Raw genomic sequence first — 15,105 nt, 5'->3', positions numbered from 1 at the left:
AGAGCCTGGAATCACTGTTGCTGTTGCCTGGAAACCTTTCCTGGTCACCTGCCACAGGCATTTGCATTTCTGGTTGTCACACAGACACACAAGCTACATGCAGCTGTCATCTAGGACTGAGATGGTTCTTGTAAGATGTGACATCCACTGAGATGGCCTCCTTCCTCACACACCAGCCTTAGTAAACATGTCGGTAATATTCTTGGTTTCACTAGAAGAGCAAATATCCTGTCTTCTATAGCATGATTCCTAAACCTGTAGGTGCATTGGAAATCCTTCAAGAAGCCTAAAGAATACTGCACAGCCCAGAATGCAGTGTGAACCTGCACACTGTACAAGGTCTTTACATGATTCTGTGTGGTTCTCAGTACAGCAACATGCTCACTCTCCTGTCCCACTGTCCTCCCTGTTTCTCTTGTTCAGGATGATTAGTACAGCTCTCTACCTCTGTACTGTCTCAAGACACATGTAGTGTGGATAATTCAGGTTTACAGGAGGCTCATTTAAATGAAGCAGGTATGGAATGGGATTTTAAAGAGCCCAGGATCAAATCCTAGTTACGTAGGACCTTAGGAGATTCATGTAATCTCTTTTTAAACCTTGATTTGAAGTTTATATGAGATTAAATTTATATTTAAAAATGTCTAACTTGAGTGTTTAGAAGAAAATGAAGTAACACCTGTAAAAGCAGGTGATACCCAGGAACGGTTTTCCGTTCCTTCCTCCCTCAGTAGTGTCAAGACCAGCATCTAAAATATGCTGTGGAACACTGGTTCCCTACCCATGAGCTCCTTCAGCTGTTACAGCCTCCCAAAATCACCATCAAACACAAAACTATAATAGCACGAATTCATGTTGTTGAAGGTGGAATAGCTGCTAATTTTTTCTAAGCCTGTGTGTTGCTGTCTGCTTTATTTTAGCGATTAACTTGACCTGGGACAGGGAATAGTCAATGGTTCCCTAAACATTTCATGAGGACAGCTGACTGGTACTTTGTCAAAGCAGATGCCTTGCTTTGTATTGGTCATGCCACCTCATGGTAGCAAGGCTCAGAGACAAGTTCTCTCACAGCTGAGTACCTGGATATACTTTTGCCGCTAAAGAAAAGGTCAGAGTTGAGGTGTAATCTTGGGATACTTAAAGAGCTTCACCACATAGCACAGTGCAGGCTGTGTTCCATCTTCAGAGAAGAGCAGTGGAGATAGGAAGGACAGCTATGGGTCTGGGGTCACATGGGTGAAGGCACATCCTGAGAGAATGGGTTGCTTGCTGCTCTTCTGACCATCAGAGATGCAGAGACCTGGTCTTGAGTGTGAAGAAGGGCAGGCAGGGTTTCCTCCTAAGCCAGAAGGATAGTGGCCTCCCACAAGTTGCATAGGCCCTTCAGTGATTCTGCAAAATGGCTCATGCCTCTTCCTAAGGCATACAGTGGGGATTAATCTTTTCTTTTCCAAAGATATCTATGTGTCTCTTTTCTTCCACGTGGTTGATGCCCATCCTTTTCCACGTGGTTGATGCCCATCCTTAAACAGTAACCCTGGAAAAGAGCAGGAATCCATGCTTTCAGTTAGCTCTGTGAACTTCTACCACACCTACTTCAGCTCTGTTCTTCTTAACCATAAAAGGAGGGCAGACCTTGCTCCAAAAAGTTGTTCTGAAAGAGCTGGAGACATGGCCTAGCTGTTAGAGCACTTGCTGCAGTTACAGAGATCCAGAGTTCAATTCCCAGCACCCTGTGCTGAGTCACAACCGCTGTGACTCCAGGCCCAAGAGTTCCAACACTGTCTTCTGGTCCTCAGGGGCACCCACGCAGATATGGGCATGCCCGCACACACATAAACACACACACAAATAACACAACTTTTATATATAAAGATGTTATAAGAATGCAATGGAGGTGGGGCTGCGGTGGCACACGCCTTTAATCCCAGCACCTGGGAGGCAGAGGCAGCGGATCTCTGAGTTCAAGAACAGTCTGGTCTACAGAGCAAGTTCCAGGGCAGGTAGGCCAGGACTACACAAAGAGACCCTGGGTTGGGGGGTAGTGCAATAGAAAAGGTTTTTTAAAATGCTAATGCTCCATGTTAGTTCTTAATGGGCTAGGCACAGAATCTGAGCATGTTTGACTGATTGAGACACTGACACTTCAGTATGAAAACAGCATTTCTGGGTTATGTTTTTCTATTTTGCAGAGCTTTTTCTCCAACCTCCAAACCTTATAATTTGGTTTAAAATTCAAATGAAGCAGTTAATGGGGGGCAGGTCAGCTGCAGTGCTGCCAGGGAGATCCCCAGGGCCTCCCCCTCCGGCTATGGGTTAGCAGATTGTCCCACTGTCACCCCCTCCAGGCGTAATTCCTACATAGGTGTGCATGAGAATAGAGCTTTGTGGCTTTGTATCTTTTAGCTCTGAGATAGTTATTGAACAGATTGTCTTAAAATATTCCTGATATCTGTTACAGAACTAGTAAAAAATGGAAAATACGTGTCCAAATGTTTTAAGTATGACAGAACATTGTGTCATCTATAGAAATTGCAACAAATGCATATTTACTGGGGTCGGTCATCCACAGTTTCAAAGACAAAACTGTGTGTGTGGCATGCATCTGGTCCCATGCTTGAGGAAAAGCATTGAAGGCCATGGCTGACCTCTATTTTCTGTTTTCTTTTTTCCATTTTATTTATATTACCTGAATTTTGTATAATTTTTAAGGAGGTGGGACAGGAGCAGGACCACACCCCTGCCACGACAGTGTCCTGTTTCTGTTTGGTAAAATAGAACTTTTTTTACAATTGAGACAATAAAATAATTAAGGCAGTAGTTAGAAAGGGGCCAGGCCTTGGCCACATGGTTGCAGTCCTCAGATAGTGGCTTCAGCAGGTTGCTGTGGATGCCCCTGAAGGAATGAAGCAAGCACCAGCCCTGTCCCCTGGGGGGGAGGGGCTTTCAGAAGCTCACTTTGTCTCCTGACACTTGCAGTTAAATAAGCACTAGTTCAAAGAAGAAAAGGCTGTCTCCTTCAGAAGAAAAGCTAATATCTAGACAAAGGCTAACTAAGTATATGTTTTTGTTTTTATCTCTGCAGCAGTTTGGCAAAATCCTAGATGTGGAAATAATCTTTAATGAGCGCGGCTCCAAGGTAAGCCCTGTATCCGTACCTGAGACTTGTTTCACTGGAGCAGGGCACAAGTCTACCAAGTGTCTTCCTTGGGTTAGGCTCTCCAGAAAAAGGCTGTTGACATTGAGAGGGTGTCAGGGAACAGGACAAACCAGAGAGGAGTGTGCTAGTTCCAAGGAGAGAAGGCAAGGTTCCTCAGCCAGCCTGGGCTGCCTTAAAGAGGGAGGTACCAGGAAGTAAGTCAGCTTGGGAAAGAAAAGCCTAGGTGCTGCTGAGAACAAATAAGTGAGGGGTTTTCTCTCAGATAACCAACTCACTTATTCTCTTTGGAATAAATGTAGTCAAGGCTCCTCCCACAGCAGTGAAGTGTTCTGTCTCCTGGAGTCACATCCAGACGAGTGAGCCTCAGGATGCAGCCACCCTGGGTTCACAAGTTAGGTTTTATATTAAGAATGAGAGTAGTATTGCTTTGCAAGCTGCTGTATCTAGTCTCTACTGTGTTCTGTGTATGGCTGACGTTTCAGTCTCAATTATTTTCTTTATTGAAGAGTAAATGTAAAACTAATTTTTATTTGGTCATATCTGCTTCTTTCAAAGTAGCTCTTGCCCATGATTGAAGCCCTAAGATATAATTTACGGAAAAGCTGAATGTAGTAGTGAGTTAACATTTACCTTTCCATCCCCTGCAGAGTCCTGTGCTTTAGAGTTGCTAGCCCTCACCTCCCGCCCACCTGCATGGTGCACACACGCACACGGTTCTGAAGCCTCAGTATTCTTACCTCCCTTAGAGAGTGTCCGATAACTGGTATTTATTCATTGTTAAAGAGATAACTATACTTTAAGCTTCCAGCTTTCAGTTAAAACAAACAGAAAAAAGATTAATATGTCTATACAGACCTTCCTCCAGCATTTAACCTGGTAAGTATCTTAAAGTAGAGTCTGTTGACTAATCCATAAAACTTGTGATGCTTGTACTTCTGAATGTTTATTTTTATTAAGAATTTAGCTACAAGTGAGAAAATGCCTATGGCCTTGAGGTTGAAGCACTTGAATGAAGATGAAAGTGAAGTCAATAAGTACAGTCATTGACCACACTGATTATCCAAAGTAGTTAACTGAGACATTTGTGGTTTTCAGTTGTATGTACTTCAGATAACCTTTATTAAGCTATCCCAGCCGGAAGGCCAGTGCAAGTGCCCAGGCACTAGGGAAGGACTTGCTCCTTACAGAAAAAAAGGATTTAAATCTTGTGAAGCAAAGGAAATTGATCATTCTAAAGGCTTTTCGCTGACTTCAGGATTCACCTGCTACCAATATTTAATCTCACCGTAACCAGTTAACTCTCCTGTGTAATTTCTTTTTAAAATAATTGCACCTGCCTGCCTTTTCTCCCTCTGAGGACTCTAAAGCTGTGTGTTGCCTCTGTAGCTCCAAGCTGTGTCTTCACTGCCCCTGCTGTCTTTGGCAGTGGAGTATAGACACTGCTAACTGGCAAGTGTATCCAGAGTGAAGCAGAGATCAGAATCACCCTGGACCTGCATCAAGGGCTGAGAAAACCCTGGATGGGACCTCTGAATTCCAATCCAAAGCTTTCAAAAATGTGATTGTGGAGTCAGACCCCTAATGTCTCCTTTGGGATCCACCTAAAAGAATAAACTTTTCCTTTCTTTTTTCTTTTTCTTTTTTGTTTTTGTTTGTTTTGGTTTTTGTTTTGTTTTGTTGAGACAGGGCTTCACTATGTAGCCCTGGCTGTCCTGGAACATTCTCTATGTAGACCAGGCTAGCCTTGAACTCACTGAGATCCATCTGCCTCTGCCTCCCAGAGCACTGAGATTAAAGGCATGCACCGTAACACCTGGCTTCTCATTTCTTTTATATATTTGGAGTTGACTATAAAATTTCAGAAAGGCTTTATTGTGGTACTATAGTTTTAGTAATTGCCCTGCCCTGACTTTTAAACAGTATTTTTCTATGCACAAATTGGCTTTATTAAAATTTTTAGTAATGAAAAAAATTAGTCATAAATCTGAGATAAGTGATAGTAACATGTAAATTAATATTTAAACACATTATCCTAGAGGGGAAAAAATACCCTCCCTACCTATACTGGAACCCAGGGCCTTATGCCTGCTAGGCAGGAACTCAATCAGTGGGCCACATCTCCAAGCTGTCTTCTTTAGAGTGAGTTCATTTGGAAAGGTGGTGAACAGTGCTCTCTGCACTCTCTGCTCACCCTCTCTAGCTCTTCCTGTGGAGTCTGCTGTGCTATACAAAGCACTGACTGCCTCCCATTTGACTCTTGCCTTTTGCTTTGCCTGTCCTTTGAATTATGCAAAGGACAATAGGCTGTAACATAGTATTTCTTAAATTACTCTGTGTGAGCTGATTGTTGTTTTATTCTTTTCTTTCTAAAAACAGCTGTGACTAAAAATTCTGAGCAGCTGAAACAAAGATAGCCTTTGCCTTTTAAAAATGTGTAAATCAAATATATGAGAATACTCCTGACTCCCAAAAAGAGCTCATTTCCCCAAAAGGAATCTAGAAAAGCAAGTGTGAGTTATACCTAGCTTTCTTGAGTCTCAAATTTCACTAGCAACAGCAGCATGTTAACATAATCATGAGGTAACCTAGATAGACTGATGATTTATTTTAGATTAGCCCAAGTTTGTTCCTGTTATCTTACAGCTATCTGTAATACCCCTGCCTTCCTCAAAATGTCCCATTTTAATAATAAACTACAGTATTACTCTCCTTGTGGGTTTTTTAAAGTATCTTTTTAAAGGAAAAGCAGGTTCTTAATGAGAAGTAGAAGTCAAAAGCAAACTTAACAGAGCGTGTCCGTCCACCTGAGTCTGATTTTTATTTCCCCCCTGGTATCTCACGGACTCTTCAGCAGAACTCTGATGGCTGCCAGTTAGCCCCAGGATCCTTGACCTAGTAGTTTGTGCTAGCACCATCCCATGCCCAAAGACTTTCTCCTGAGTTCGTCCCATTGTTGAGCATGGACTTTGCACTCTCTTCACTCCCTGTCACCAGCTCCGAGGCCATCTCTGTGGTGGCCCCATGTGTGTTGACTTGTGCCCAAGCTGCCTTCCTTCCTTCTCTCAGGCAGATCCCTCAGGACAGGCTGGAGGGGGACGATGCACACTTCTTCTCAGAGACAAGAGCAATGCTCTGGTTTCTTGACCATTGCCTTGGCTTTTGATTTCACGTAAAGATAAATTATTTCCAAATAATGGTCAAAAGATTTTCTTTGAGGAATGCTAAGTGGACCTATATGATTTTCAGTAAAAGTGATAGATTATGATGGTGTGAAATGTTTTCTACTGTACTTAAAACTGAATTAACATTATGTATGTCCAGAAGGCTTCATTTATTTTTCTTGTTACCACTTTATGGGTTTTAGTTGTTTTTTTCTTTCTTTCATTTATTTTTTAATTTCTGTGTTCTGACCATACCCAGGAGATCCATCTGCTTTTGATTTCTCCCTTTAAAGTTACATGGTAAATTTTCTTTCTCATTCTTCTGAGATGGAAAAATTCAAAAATTATATAAAATTTAAAAGTACATATATTTTACACTGTTTATCCTATTGCTTGTTACTTATTATTACTTATTACAGCCTGAGGCCAGACCACAAAGGTGACAGTTACTCAGCTCCTGTGTGTCATGATAAATGGGTGTCAAGGCAGGTATGAACACACTATTCTAAACGATGGAATTTAGACCACAGCCATGCACCTAACATGATGCTCTGTTTTAAGTACAGCTAAAACAGTTTGGAAGCAGCTAGTTCAACCCTAGCAATTTTGTTAACATTGACAGGACTGAGAACCCTAAAACAAGTATGTACAGACCTGTGTTGTCTGCTGTGGCACTACTGAAGGAGTCTAAGCTGAGATTTGTACTATATACACACTTGAGACTGCAGAGGCTTATTGAGCACAGTGAGAGCATTAGGACCTCATGCATGGGTAGGGTGTTCCTATTGCTGTCATATTATGATGATAAAGCATGATATGTACTAGGTTGGATGTATTGTTAAAATTATGTGGCACACATAGTTCTCTTGGGTAGTGTTAGTAGTGTAAGGAAATGTGGCATCTTTTCTTAATGAAAAACAACTTCACTTTTGTTATCTGTTTTTATTAATGGGGGTTAAATAAAATCATTGCCTTACACTTGAACTAAGAATTTAATAGTAAATTGGGTGTGGTGGTACACACCTTTAATCACATCACTCTGGAAGGCAGAGGCAGGCAGAGCTCTGAGGCCAGCCTTGTTTATATAGAGAGTTCTTGGACAGCAGGACTACGTAGGTGGTGATCTTGTCTCAAAAACAAACAGGGATTTTTTGAGTATTACCTGTATTACAAATTATATTATATTAACTTTTGGTCTTTTTTAACTGCTCAAGTAAAATGTGTTGAATTTAGACTTGGTTTTATTTTTTCCCCCTTAAGACTAGAGATTCAAATTGAATTTACTCTCAGTTCATTTTTGAAGGATAGAAGTACATTAAAGCCTGGTTTTCTAGAGCAAGTTTTCCTGTGGGTGACCCTTATGCCCAGAGAAGCTGTAGCTGTAATCCCTGCCTTGCCCTCCTGGGCCTCCAGAGGATGCCCACTACTGTGGGACTATGGACCGCTCTCTTTTCAGGGCCAGCATGAGCAGCTTGGCCTTTTTGAAGCTGCTGTTACTGGATTCTGGGGTCTGGCTCTCTTGTGTTCCTTTCCTTTATAAATACCGTGAGGACCTTGATTGTCACGCTTATCTCCCTACCTTGAAATCATTTCATCTAATCATATCTACAAAATCCCTTTTGCCTTGCAAAATAACATATTCTGTGGCTCCACGGATTAAGACATGAGGAACTTGGGGGTGGTGAACATTTCTCTGCCTGCACAGGGTCTGTTTTTCTTCAAAGAATGAAATCTATCTCTATTTCCTATTAGAGAGCCCCAACCATCAAGCGGGCCCTCTTTCTCCTCTTACCAGGGAATACTTGATGGGAACACTTGCTTGGTTTGACACCTGTGGTATCTTGATTAGCATTTCCTTTAGCATTTGATCATCTAGAATATAAAACACTTTAATACAGATTGTTGAAAATGCAGTTTTTCCTTCAACTAGTCATTCCTGGGAAAACCTAACATAGTTACGTTAAACTTTGTCATTTGCAGATCAAGAGTTGTCAGTGCCTGTGATAGCACGTCTGTTCTTTTGACGTAGTTACTGTGTTGCTGGAGTCTCATTCACACAGCCCAAAAGAGATATCAGAGACATTTATTAGTTGGATTTGGAAAAGAAATGAGGACTTGCAAAATAATGTCACTTAGTAAATAGAGTTCACATGTAAACTGGCAAAGTTTGAGTTTTGACTTCCTTACCACTCACTGAATGTCAGAGGGTATTTTCCTCTTATTTGAAATCATCTCTTTCCCTTTAGAATGAATCTACTCTACCTGCCCTTGCTGCCCTGTTCCCCATAGTTGTACTAGGACATGTACATACAGTTTGGGTGTTGGTGAACAGCACATATAGGCTGTCACAGTATAAAAACCAAGTGTGCATTTTCACATAAACTTTAGAGTCAGCTTATAGTTTATTAGCTTAAGCAAAGACTCTAAGAATCAGTTATGACTCTGAGAATCAGTTGGAATGTAGTTTATAATTCTTCTCAGGTTGATATAAAAACTCGGGATGTAGAGGAGAGGTGGGTCAACAGGTTACAGGTGTGTGTTACTTTTTCACAGGGCCCTAAGGTTGGTTCCTAGAACTCAAGTCAAACAACTTACGCCCTTCTGTAATCCCAGCTCCAGGGAACCTGACGCCTCTGGCCTTCACAGGCAACCGCAGCTCATGTGCGCACAGACACATAATTAAAAGAAACCCTCCCAAACTCAGTCCTCTCTCTTCCTGACCTGTCTTAAAACCAGCTTACCTTGCCTGCCAGTGGTAGATTCTTGGGTAGAAGAATTGGCTTCTTGTCCTCAGAGTCTTTTTATCTTCAGAGAAAAGAAAGACACTGGCATCCTTCATAACTTGCCTTTAGTACCTCAAGGTTGTCAAAGTGGCTACAACATGTTAATATTAAATTTGTTTCTGAAAATACTTTCCTATTACTATTTTCAACCAATATATACATTCTGTAGGAGAGCGCTAAAACGTTACCCTAGTACCCCACCACAGTAAACATTCATTTGTCCTCTGTCAACAGAGCATGTCCTCCTGTGTTTTTTCTACTGGTACACAGGCGTGGGCAGAGATAATTAGTAGAATCTTTCAGACACCACCTACCCAAAATGACCAGTTAGACTGCTGAGGGATCATCACATCCTTGCTTTTGTAAAGATCTATTTGGGTTTTTTGTCGTTTTTCTCTGTTTTGGTTTTGTTTGTTTGGTTTGGTTTGGTTTGGTTTGGTTTGGTTTGATTTTTGGCTGTTTGAGACAGGGTTTCTCTGGATAACCCTGGCTCTCCTGGAACTCGCTCTGTAATCAGACTGGCCTCAAACTCAGAAATCTGCCTGTCCCTGTCTCCCTAGTGCTGAGATTAAAGGAGTACACTACCATTTCTGGCTCTGTAAAATCTGATTAGTATGGGGTTTTATATATGGTGGCGTGTCTATGCTATTAGGCTTCAGTGACTCCTCAGAGACTCCTGAGAGTTCCCCTTTGCAGGTGTAAACTGCTAGAGAAGTGGCGTGAAGTTACAGCTGTGGGGGATGGGCACTTGATGAGGTAGTCATGTATAGTCATGCTGTCATCATGTGGTGGGTGAGCTGCCCCTGGGCATGGCAGAGAGGAGTGAGCAGAGCGTAGGTTAGCCCCTGGCCTTGTTGTTTGTGAGCTCTGTCTTTGTATCCGATACAGGACGAGTTAATACTAATCATGCCGCATTACCTCCTTCATGGCATCTTCCCCATTGAACAGTGGATAACCGCGCTATTACTAACACTCCTCACTCCTGATGTCTGTTCACTTGAGTATTCTTGCTTTTCCTCATGAGGAAAAAAAAATCACTAATTTGCCTTTAACTGCAGAGGTAGACATCAACAGATGTATGATATAGGTAAAACTGTATTTTCTAAAACTCAGCCGTACATACATTTTCCATAAAGTACCAATCTGATTATTTCAAATTGTTGCTAAAGAAAAATCCTAGCTGTCCATTTCTGGTGATAGTTATATTTGCCTACACAGCGGTTACCCACAGAACTAGACCTCACTACTGTCTTAAGTTATCCTACTCCCAAAAAACAGTAGTGTAAGACACAGGTAAAGCTTGGCTGAGCTAATTCCTTTCTGTCTCATTATGCATCCGTGAATGTTGGCTTTGCACAGTAGTTAGTGGAGAAGCATAGATTGTAAAGCAGGCCCCTTGAAAGCATGAGGACTGAGTTTCATCCTCAGCACTCACATTAAAAAGAGAAGAAGAAGAAGGACAACGACATATGTAGAGATGGCTTGTTGGAGCAGTCAGTGAAGACACTGCATCTCCCTCTCTGACCTGCCCTCCACCTGCACCTGTGCATATATGCGCACACAATAATAATAGCTTTATGGTTTGGTTTGGTTTGGTTTGATTTTGTATGTTCAGATTTTTGGTTGAATAGTTTGACCTGAGTAACTTTCTACCTTAATCTTGGTCTGGCCTCACGTACGTTATATTTTATTTTATTGTTATAACGATTAAGTTACTGTTATTATTACAGTTCTTTATCCTTTTATTGGGTTTAAATTTCCCTTTACAAAATATGCATGGATCAAAAATGTACCTTTGGAAGAAATTGCTGGTGTTAGTTGTGCTGGCGTCACTTCATACTGTGATGTTTTCTGTTTACCAAGAGATGAGTATTTCAATATAACGATGTGCATGTTTTCCCCCTTCTCCCGCTGCATGCAGGGATTCGGGTTCGTAACTTTCGAGAATAGTGCTGATGCAGACAGGGCCAGGGAGAAATTGCACGGCACCGTGGTAGAGGGCCGTAAAATCGAGGTGCATGTCTTCAATAATTCAATTTCTTGTTTATAGTTTTCTTTCTCTTTGTGTACTGCCTCACTTCACCTTTGGACCCCTGTCCTGTCCGTGTGTGCACTCCTGTCTGTGTGCACTCCTGTTCATGTATGCATTCCTGTCTGTGTGTGTGCACTCCTATCCCTGTGTGCACTCCTGTCCGTGTCTGTGTTCACCTCCTTGCACTACACTGTGAAAGTAACAATCCTGTTGGCTTTTCCCCTGCTCTTGGTTGTTCGAGGGTTACTTTAGAGGGAGGGGTGTGCTTACCTGTTTCTCACTTACTTTTTCCCTCTTCCAAAATGTTTGTCCTTCTGCTCTCTTGATTTTTTTTCCTTTGCTTCAGTTTGCAAGACTCTGAATTCCTATAATGAGGCCTAAGCAAAACTAACTTCAAATATGTCTAAAAACTATCTAGCTTGTAGCATTGTGTCTTGGAGGCCAGTTCCCCTCCAAGTGTGTTTGATAAGTGTGGATAGGTGATTATAGTGGTTGGGGGGATCAGAATCCAAAACTCTGATAACTTTAAATTTTACTTAATACCAAGAACTTCAAGGCTTGACTCCAAAGTGGACAAATAGCAGTCTCAACAGAGGGTTCAGGGGCAGCTGGTGGCACTGATGGACAGATGTTGTGATTTTGAAGTCAGCCCTGGGCTCACCAGTGTAGAGTGACTAACAGATTGAAGGTTAACTGGCTCCTCTCCCCTTTCCCAGTTTTTTAAAGTATTAAATATAAAAGCCACCATTTGAGTAAGATGTCTGCATATTTTGCTTTTTTTCCCCTTTCCAATGGTTTAGCATTTAGGGCCCTTCACTTGCCTCACTCTTTCCATGGTAACTATACACAATGCTGGCGGTGCCCGTTGGCGGTAAGTGGATTGAAAGTGCTAGAGAAGAAGCTTTTAAAATGTAATCACAAAACAAGAGAGAAAAAGTCCATCTGCCATCTCACATTAACACTACCAGATGTGGTTTGACTTGCTTCTCTCCCTTCCCGCCCCTTTTATTTTCACTGCTGTGGGGTGATGTCGCCTGGACTTTGGATGTACATCCTGTCTTGTAGCAGTCTGAGCTGTTTGGTTACTGACTTCATGGTGATTTTTTCCCCCTTGCGCATCTTACTCAGAGTTACTGAACTCCAGTTTGGCTGGTTTATTAATGCATTCTGCCCCCTTCCCCCCCACCCCAACCCCCCATGCAGCTCTTTCCTGCTGACACCCTCCTCATGTTCTCTCCTATTCTCCCCTACCACTCTGTTCAGTTTCCCTGACTTCCCATTCCTGTCCCTTCCTTCCTTTCTTCCTCCCTGTCCCTCTCTGTCTGGAGCTGTGGGTGTCTCTTGCTGACTGGTAGCATCTGCTTGGTTCTGGCTGGTTTTCCTGAGTTGCTCCATGGCGCTCTGCTCTAGCAGCTGGTTCAGGCCCTTGCTCCATCCAACCTTGCTGCTCACTCTCCCTCTTCCTTCTGAGTTGTTCTTTCTTTTCTTTGTGTGTGTTAACTGCATGCTCTCAATCTCATCGTTGTTGTCTCCCATTCTTTCTTTGTAAATGTGAAATGTTTACATTATCTGGTGGTCAAACTAGAGTAAATGGAGTTTCAAGCTGTCTTCACACAGGAAGGGGGGAGAGGGTCATAAAATATATCAGATGTTTTTAAATTCTACTTTAACCCTAAATTGATCTTCTTAACATAAATCTAGTACAATATATATCCCTAGAGGCAAAGTAAGCTGACCTTGGTGGCACAAGCCTGTAACCTAAGCATTCAGGTGGTTGAGCTAGGAGGATCACAGATTTGAAGCTAGCCTGGCTACATAGTAAATTTCAGACTCAGCCTGAGCTTCCTAGAGAGACTTTGTTTTGTTTTGTTTTGTTTTGTTTAAAAAAAAAAAAACAGATGAGACACATTTATATTCCATAAGCTCCAAGTTCAAGGCAAGCTGTGATTGAGTTTATGATGAGGCTCTGAAGTTGGTCTTGAGGCCACCACGGTGCCCTGACTTCTGCTCCTCCCCGCCTTTCTCCTTACCTTAGCATGGAGAAAGCCTCATACATATGCTTTATCATGGGATAGCAGACCACAGGATAGGAGAATTAAGCAATCACTCACTCTTCACTGCTGAGCACCTGTTTTAAAGGCCCTCAGAAACTTCATCTTAAATGAGTATTCCATGAGATCTAGAAAATTCAGGATGGTTCTACAGGCTGCCACCACAGGAATCTTTAGTTCCTCTATTTATTTACTAATCCCAAACAGTTAAAAAAAAAAAAAAGATGTAGAACATCAGGACAGGATATGACATGAGCATCATGGCTCAGGTGGCAAGCTTCTAAGTTCTTTTGTAGACATATTTATTCCCTATTTCCTTTTTTTCTAAATTGTCCTCAGTAAAAAGACATCTTAAGGCTTTCCAGAGAACTTGTAACTTCATGGCTTCTCTGCAGTGCTGAAGGTAGAACAGCCACCGTTTTCTATTTGGAGACCAAGAAACTACATTTTACTCTTGTTAGCCTCATTTAATAAACACTTACATTAAAATTCTATGAATATTTTATGATGCTGTGTTAATTATCTAAATGCTATCAGAAATTTACTTTTTAAATTATGCACTGTGTTACTGGATGAGCCGTGTTATGTTCCCTAATGTGTCTCTCCCCACCCCTCTTGTCTGCTCATTATTTTTAGGTGAATAATGCTACAGCACGGGTCATGACCAACAAGAAGATGGTCACGCCATATGCAAATGGTGAGGAGTTACAAGCTACTTTGGGGGATCCTTTATTCTTATGTAGATACATGAAATTTTCCTGACTTTCTAGGACCATCAGCTCAGTTCACATTGACCTCTTAGAAAAATGTTTTATCTTTACAGATTTATTTTTTTCCCTTAGAATTAAGCTAAGCTTTTAACTTACAAAGATGTTTTGTTCTCGTTAACTTTCTTTTTATTTATTTATTTATTTTTATTTATATGAGTACACTGTAGCTGTCTTCAGACACACCAGAAGAATGCATCAGATCTCATTACAGATGGTTATGAACCACCATGTGGTTGCTGGGAATTGAACTCAGGAACTCTGGAAGAGCAGTCAGTGCTCTCAACCACTGGGCCATCTCCCAAGCCCTCTGATTAACTTTTATCTTCTACACAGTACATGCCACTTGAAGAAGAATTTCCCTACTAAAGCAGATGAGGTAGCCCATAAGCACTCTCCTCCTCAGTCTCTGGAGCTCCTTGTAACATGGGAATTGCCCACATAGCCCTGGAGCTCCAGTGTACTTTCCTACTGATTCCTCTTCACATGAGTGTGATCTGGATTAGTGAGAAGGAAACCTAGTCTCTTTTATAATTCTAGATTCCTTGCTTTCCCTAAGACCTGTCAGGGATGGCCATGGGACTTTAGGGTGTAGCTTTTTATTCCATGATGACAAGTTATATAGTGAGTTTAATAAGCATTTGTGAGAATGGAATTTTCAGTGATGTACTGGAAAGGTGGCTCCTTAGGGAAAGAGCACTAGCTCATGCAAGCCTGAAATCTGAGTTCAATAACCAGAACCTATGTGAAAAGCCATGTGTGGTGGTCCACATCTGTAATCCAGGCACCTTAGGCAAAAGTTTAAGAACAAGAGAGGCCTCATTTCAACAACAGGAAGGGAGAGAACTGGCTTCAGGAAGTTGTCTTCTCAGCTCCACTGCCCTCTGTAGCCTACACACACCCATACTCTTAACACAAAATAAGTTTAAATTGTTTTCTAAAATGCAGAATTTATGGCTGAAGTAACAGCTCAGGTTAACTGATCTTGTAGAGGACCCAAGATCAGTTTCAAGCACCCATGTCAGGTGTCTCTGAACTACCTGTAACTCTAACTCTGGGAGGTAAATGTGTGCATGAGTGCATACAACATGAGCATTTTACTCATTCTGGGAGATGTGTGTATAAGTCAAAGGACACCCATAACCTAAGTC

General features: G+C 41.7%; 1 protein-coding gene across 32 annotated transcripts in view; it reads left to right on the top strand.

Moving 5' to 3' along the window:
- Positions 1-15,105, top strand: part of Rbfox2 (RNA binding fox-1 homolog 2) — a 234,156-nt gene that overhangs the window by 195,752 nt on the left and 23,299 nt on the right. For 28 of the 32 annotated variants that reach the window (XM_031348165.1, XM_031348147.1, XM_031348186.1 and 25 more), the window contains 3 exons: positions 3,086-3,139; positions 11,026-11,118; positions 13,824-13,884. In XM_031348165.1, coding sequence (XP_031204025.1) covers positions 3,086-3,139; positions 11,026-11,118; positions 13,824-13,884 — 208 coding nt within the window. The remainder of the gene's footprint in view (positions 1-3,085; positions 3,140-11,025; positions 11,119-13,823; positions 13,885-15,105) is intronic. The other 4 variants (XM_031348195.1, XM_031348177.1, XM_031348265.1 and 1 more) reach the window with 1 other exon arrangement.

This window comes from Mastomys coucha, unplaced genomic scaffold, assembly GCF_008632895.1.
Source record: "Mastomys coucha isolate ucsf_1 unplaced genomic scaffold, UCSF_Mcou_1 pScaffold11, whole genome shotgun sequence".
Lineage (NCBI taxonomy): Eukaryota > Metazoa > Chordata > Mammalia > Rodentia > Muridae > Mastomys > Mastomys coucha.
This window is presented reverse-complemented; position numbering and strand designations above follow the sequence as displayed.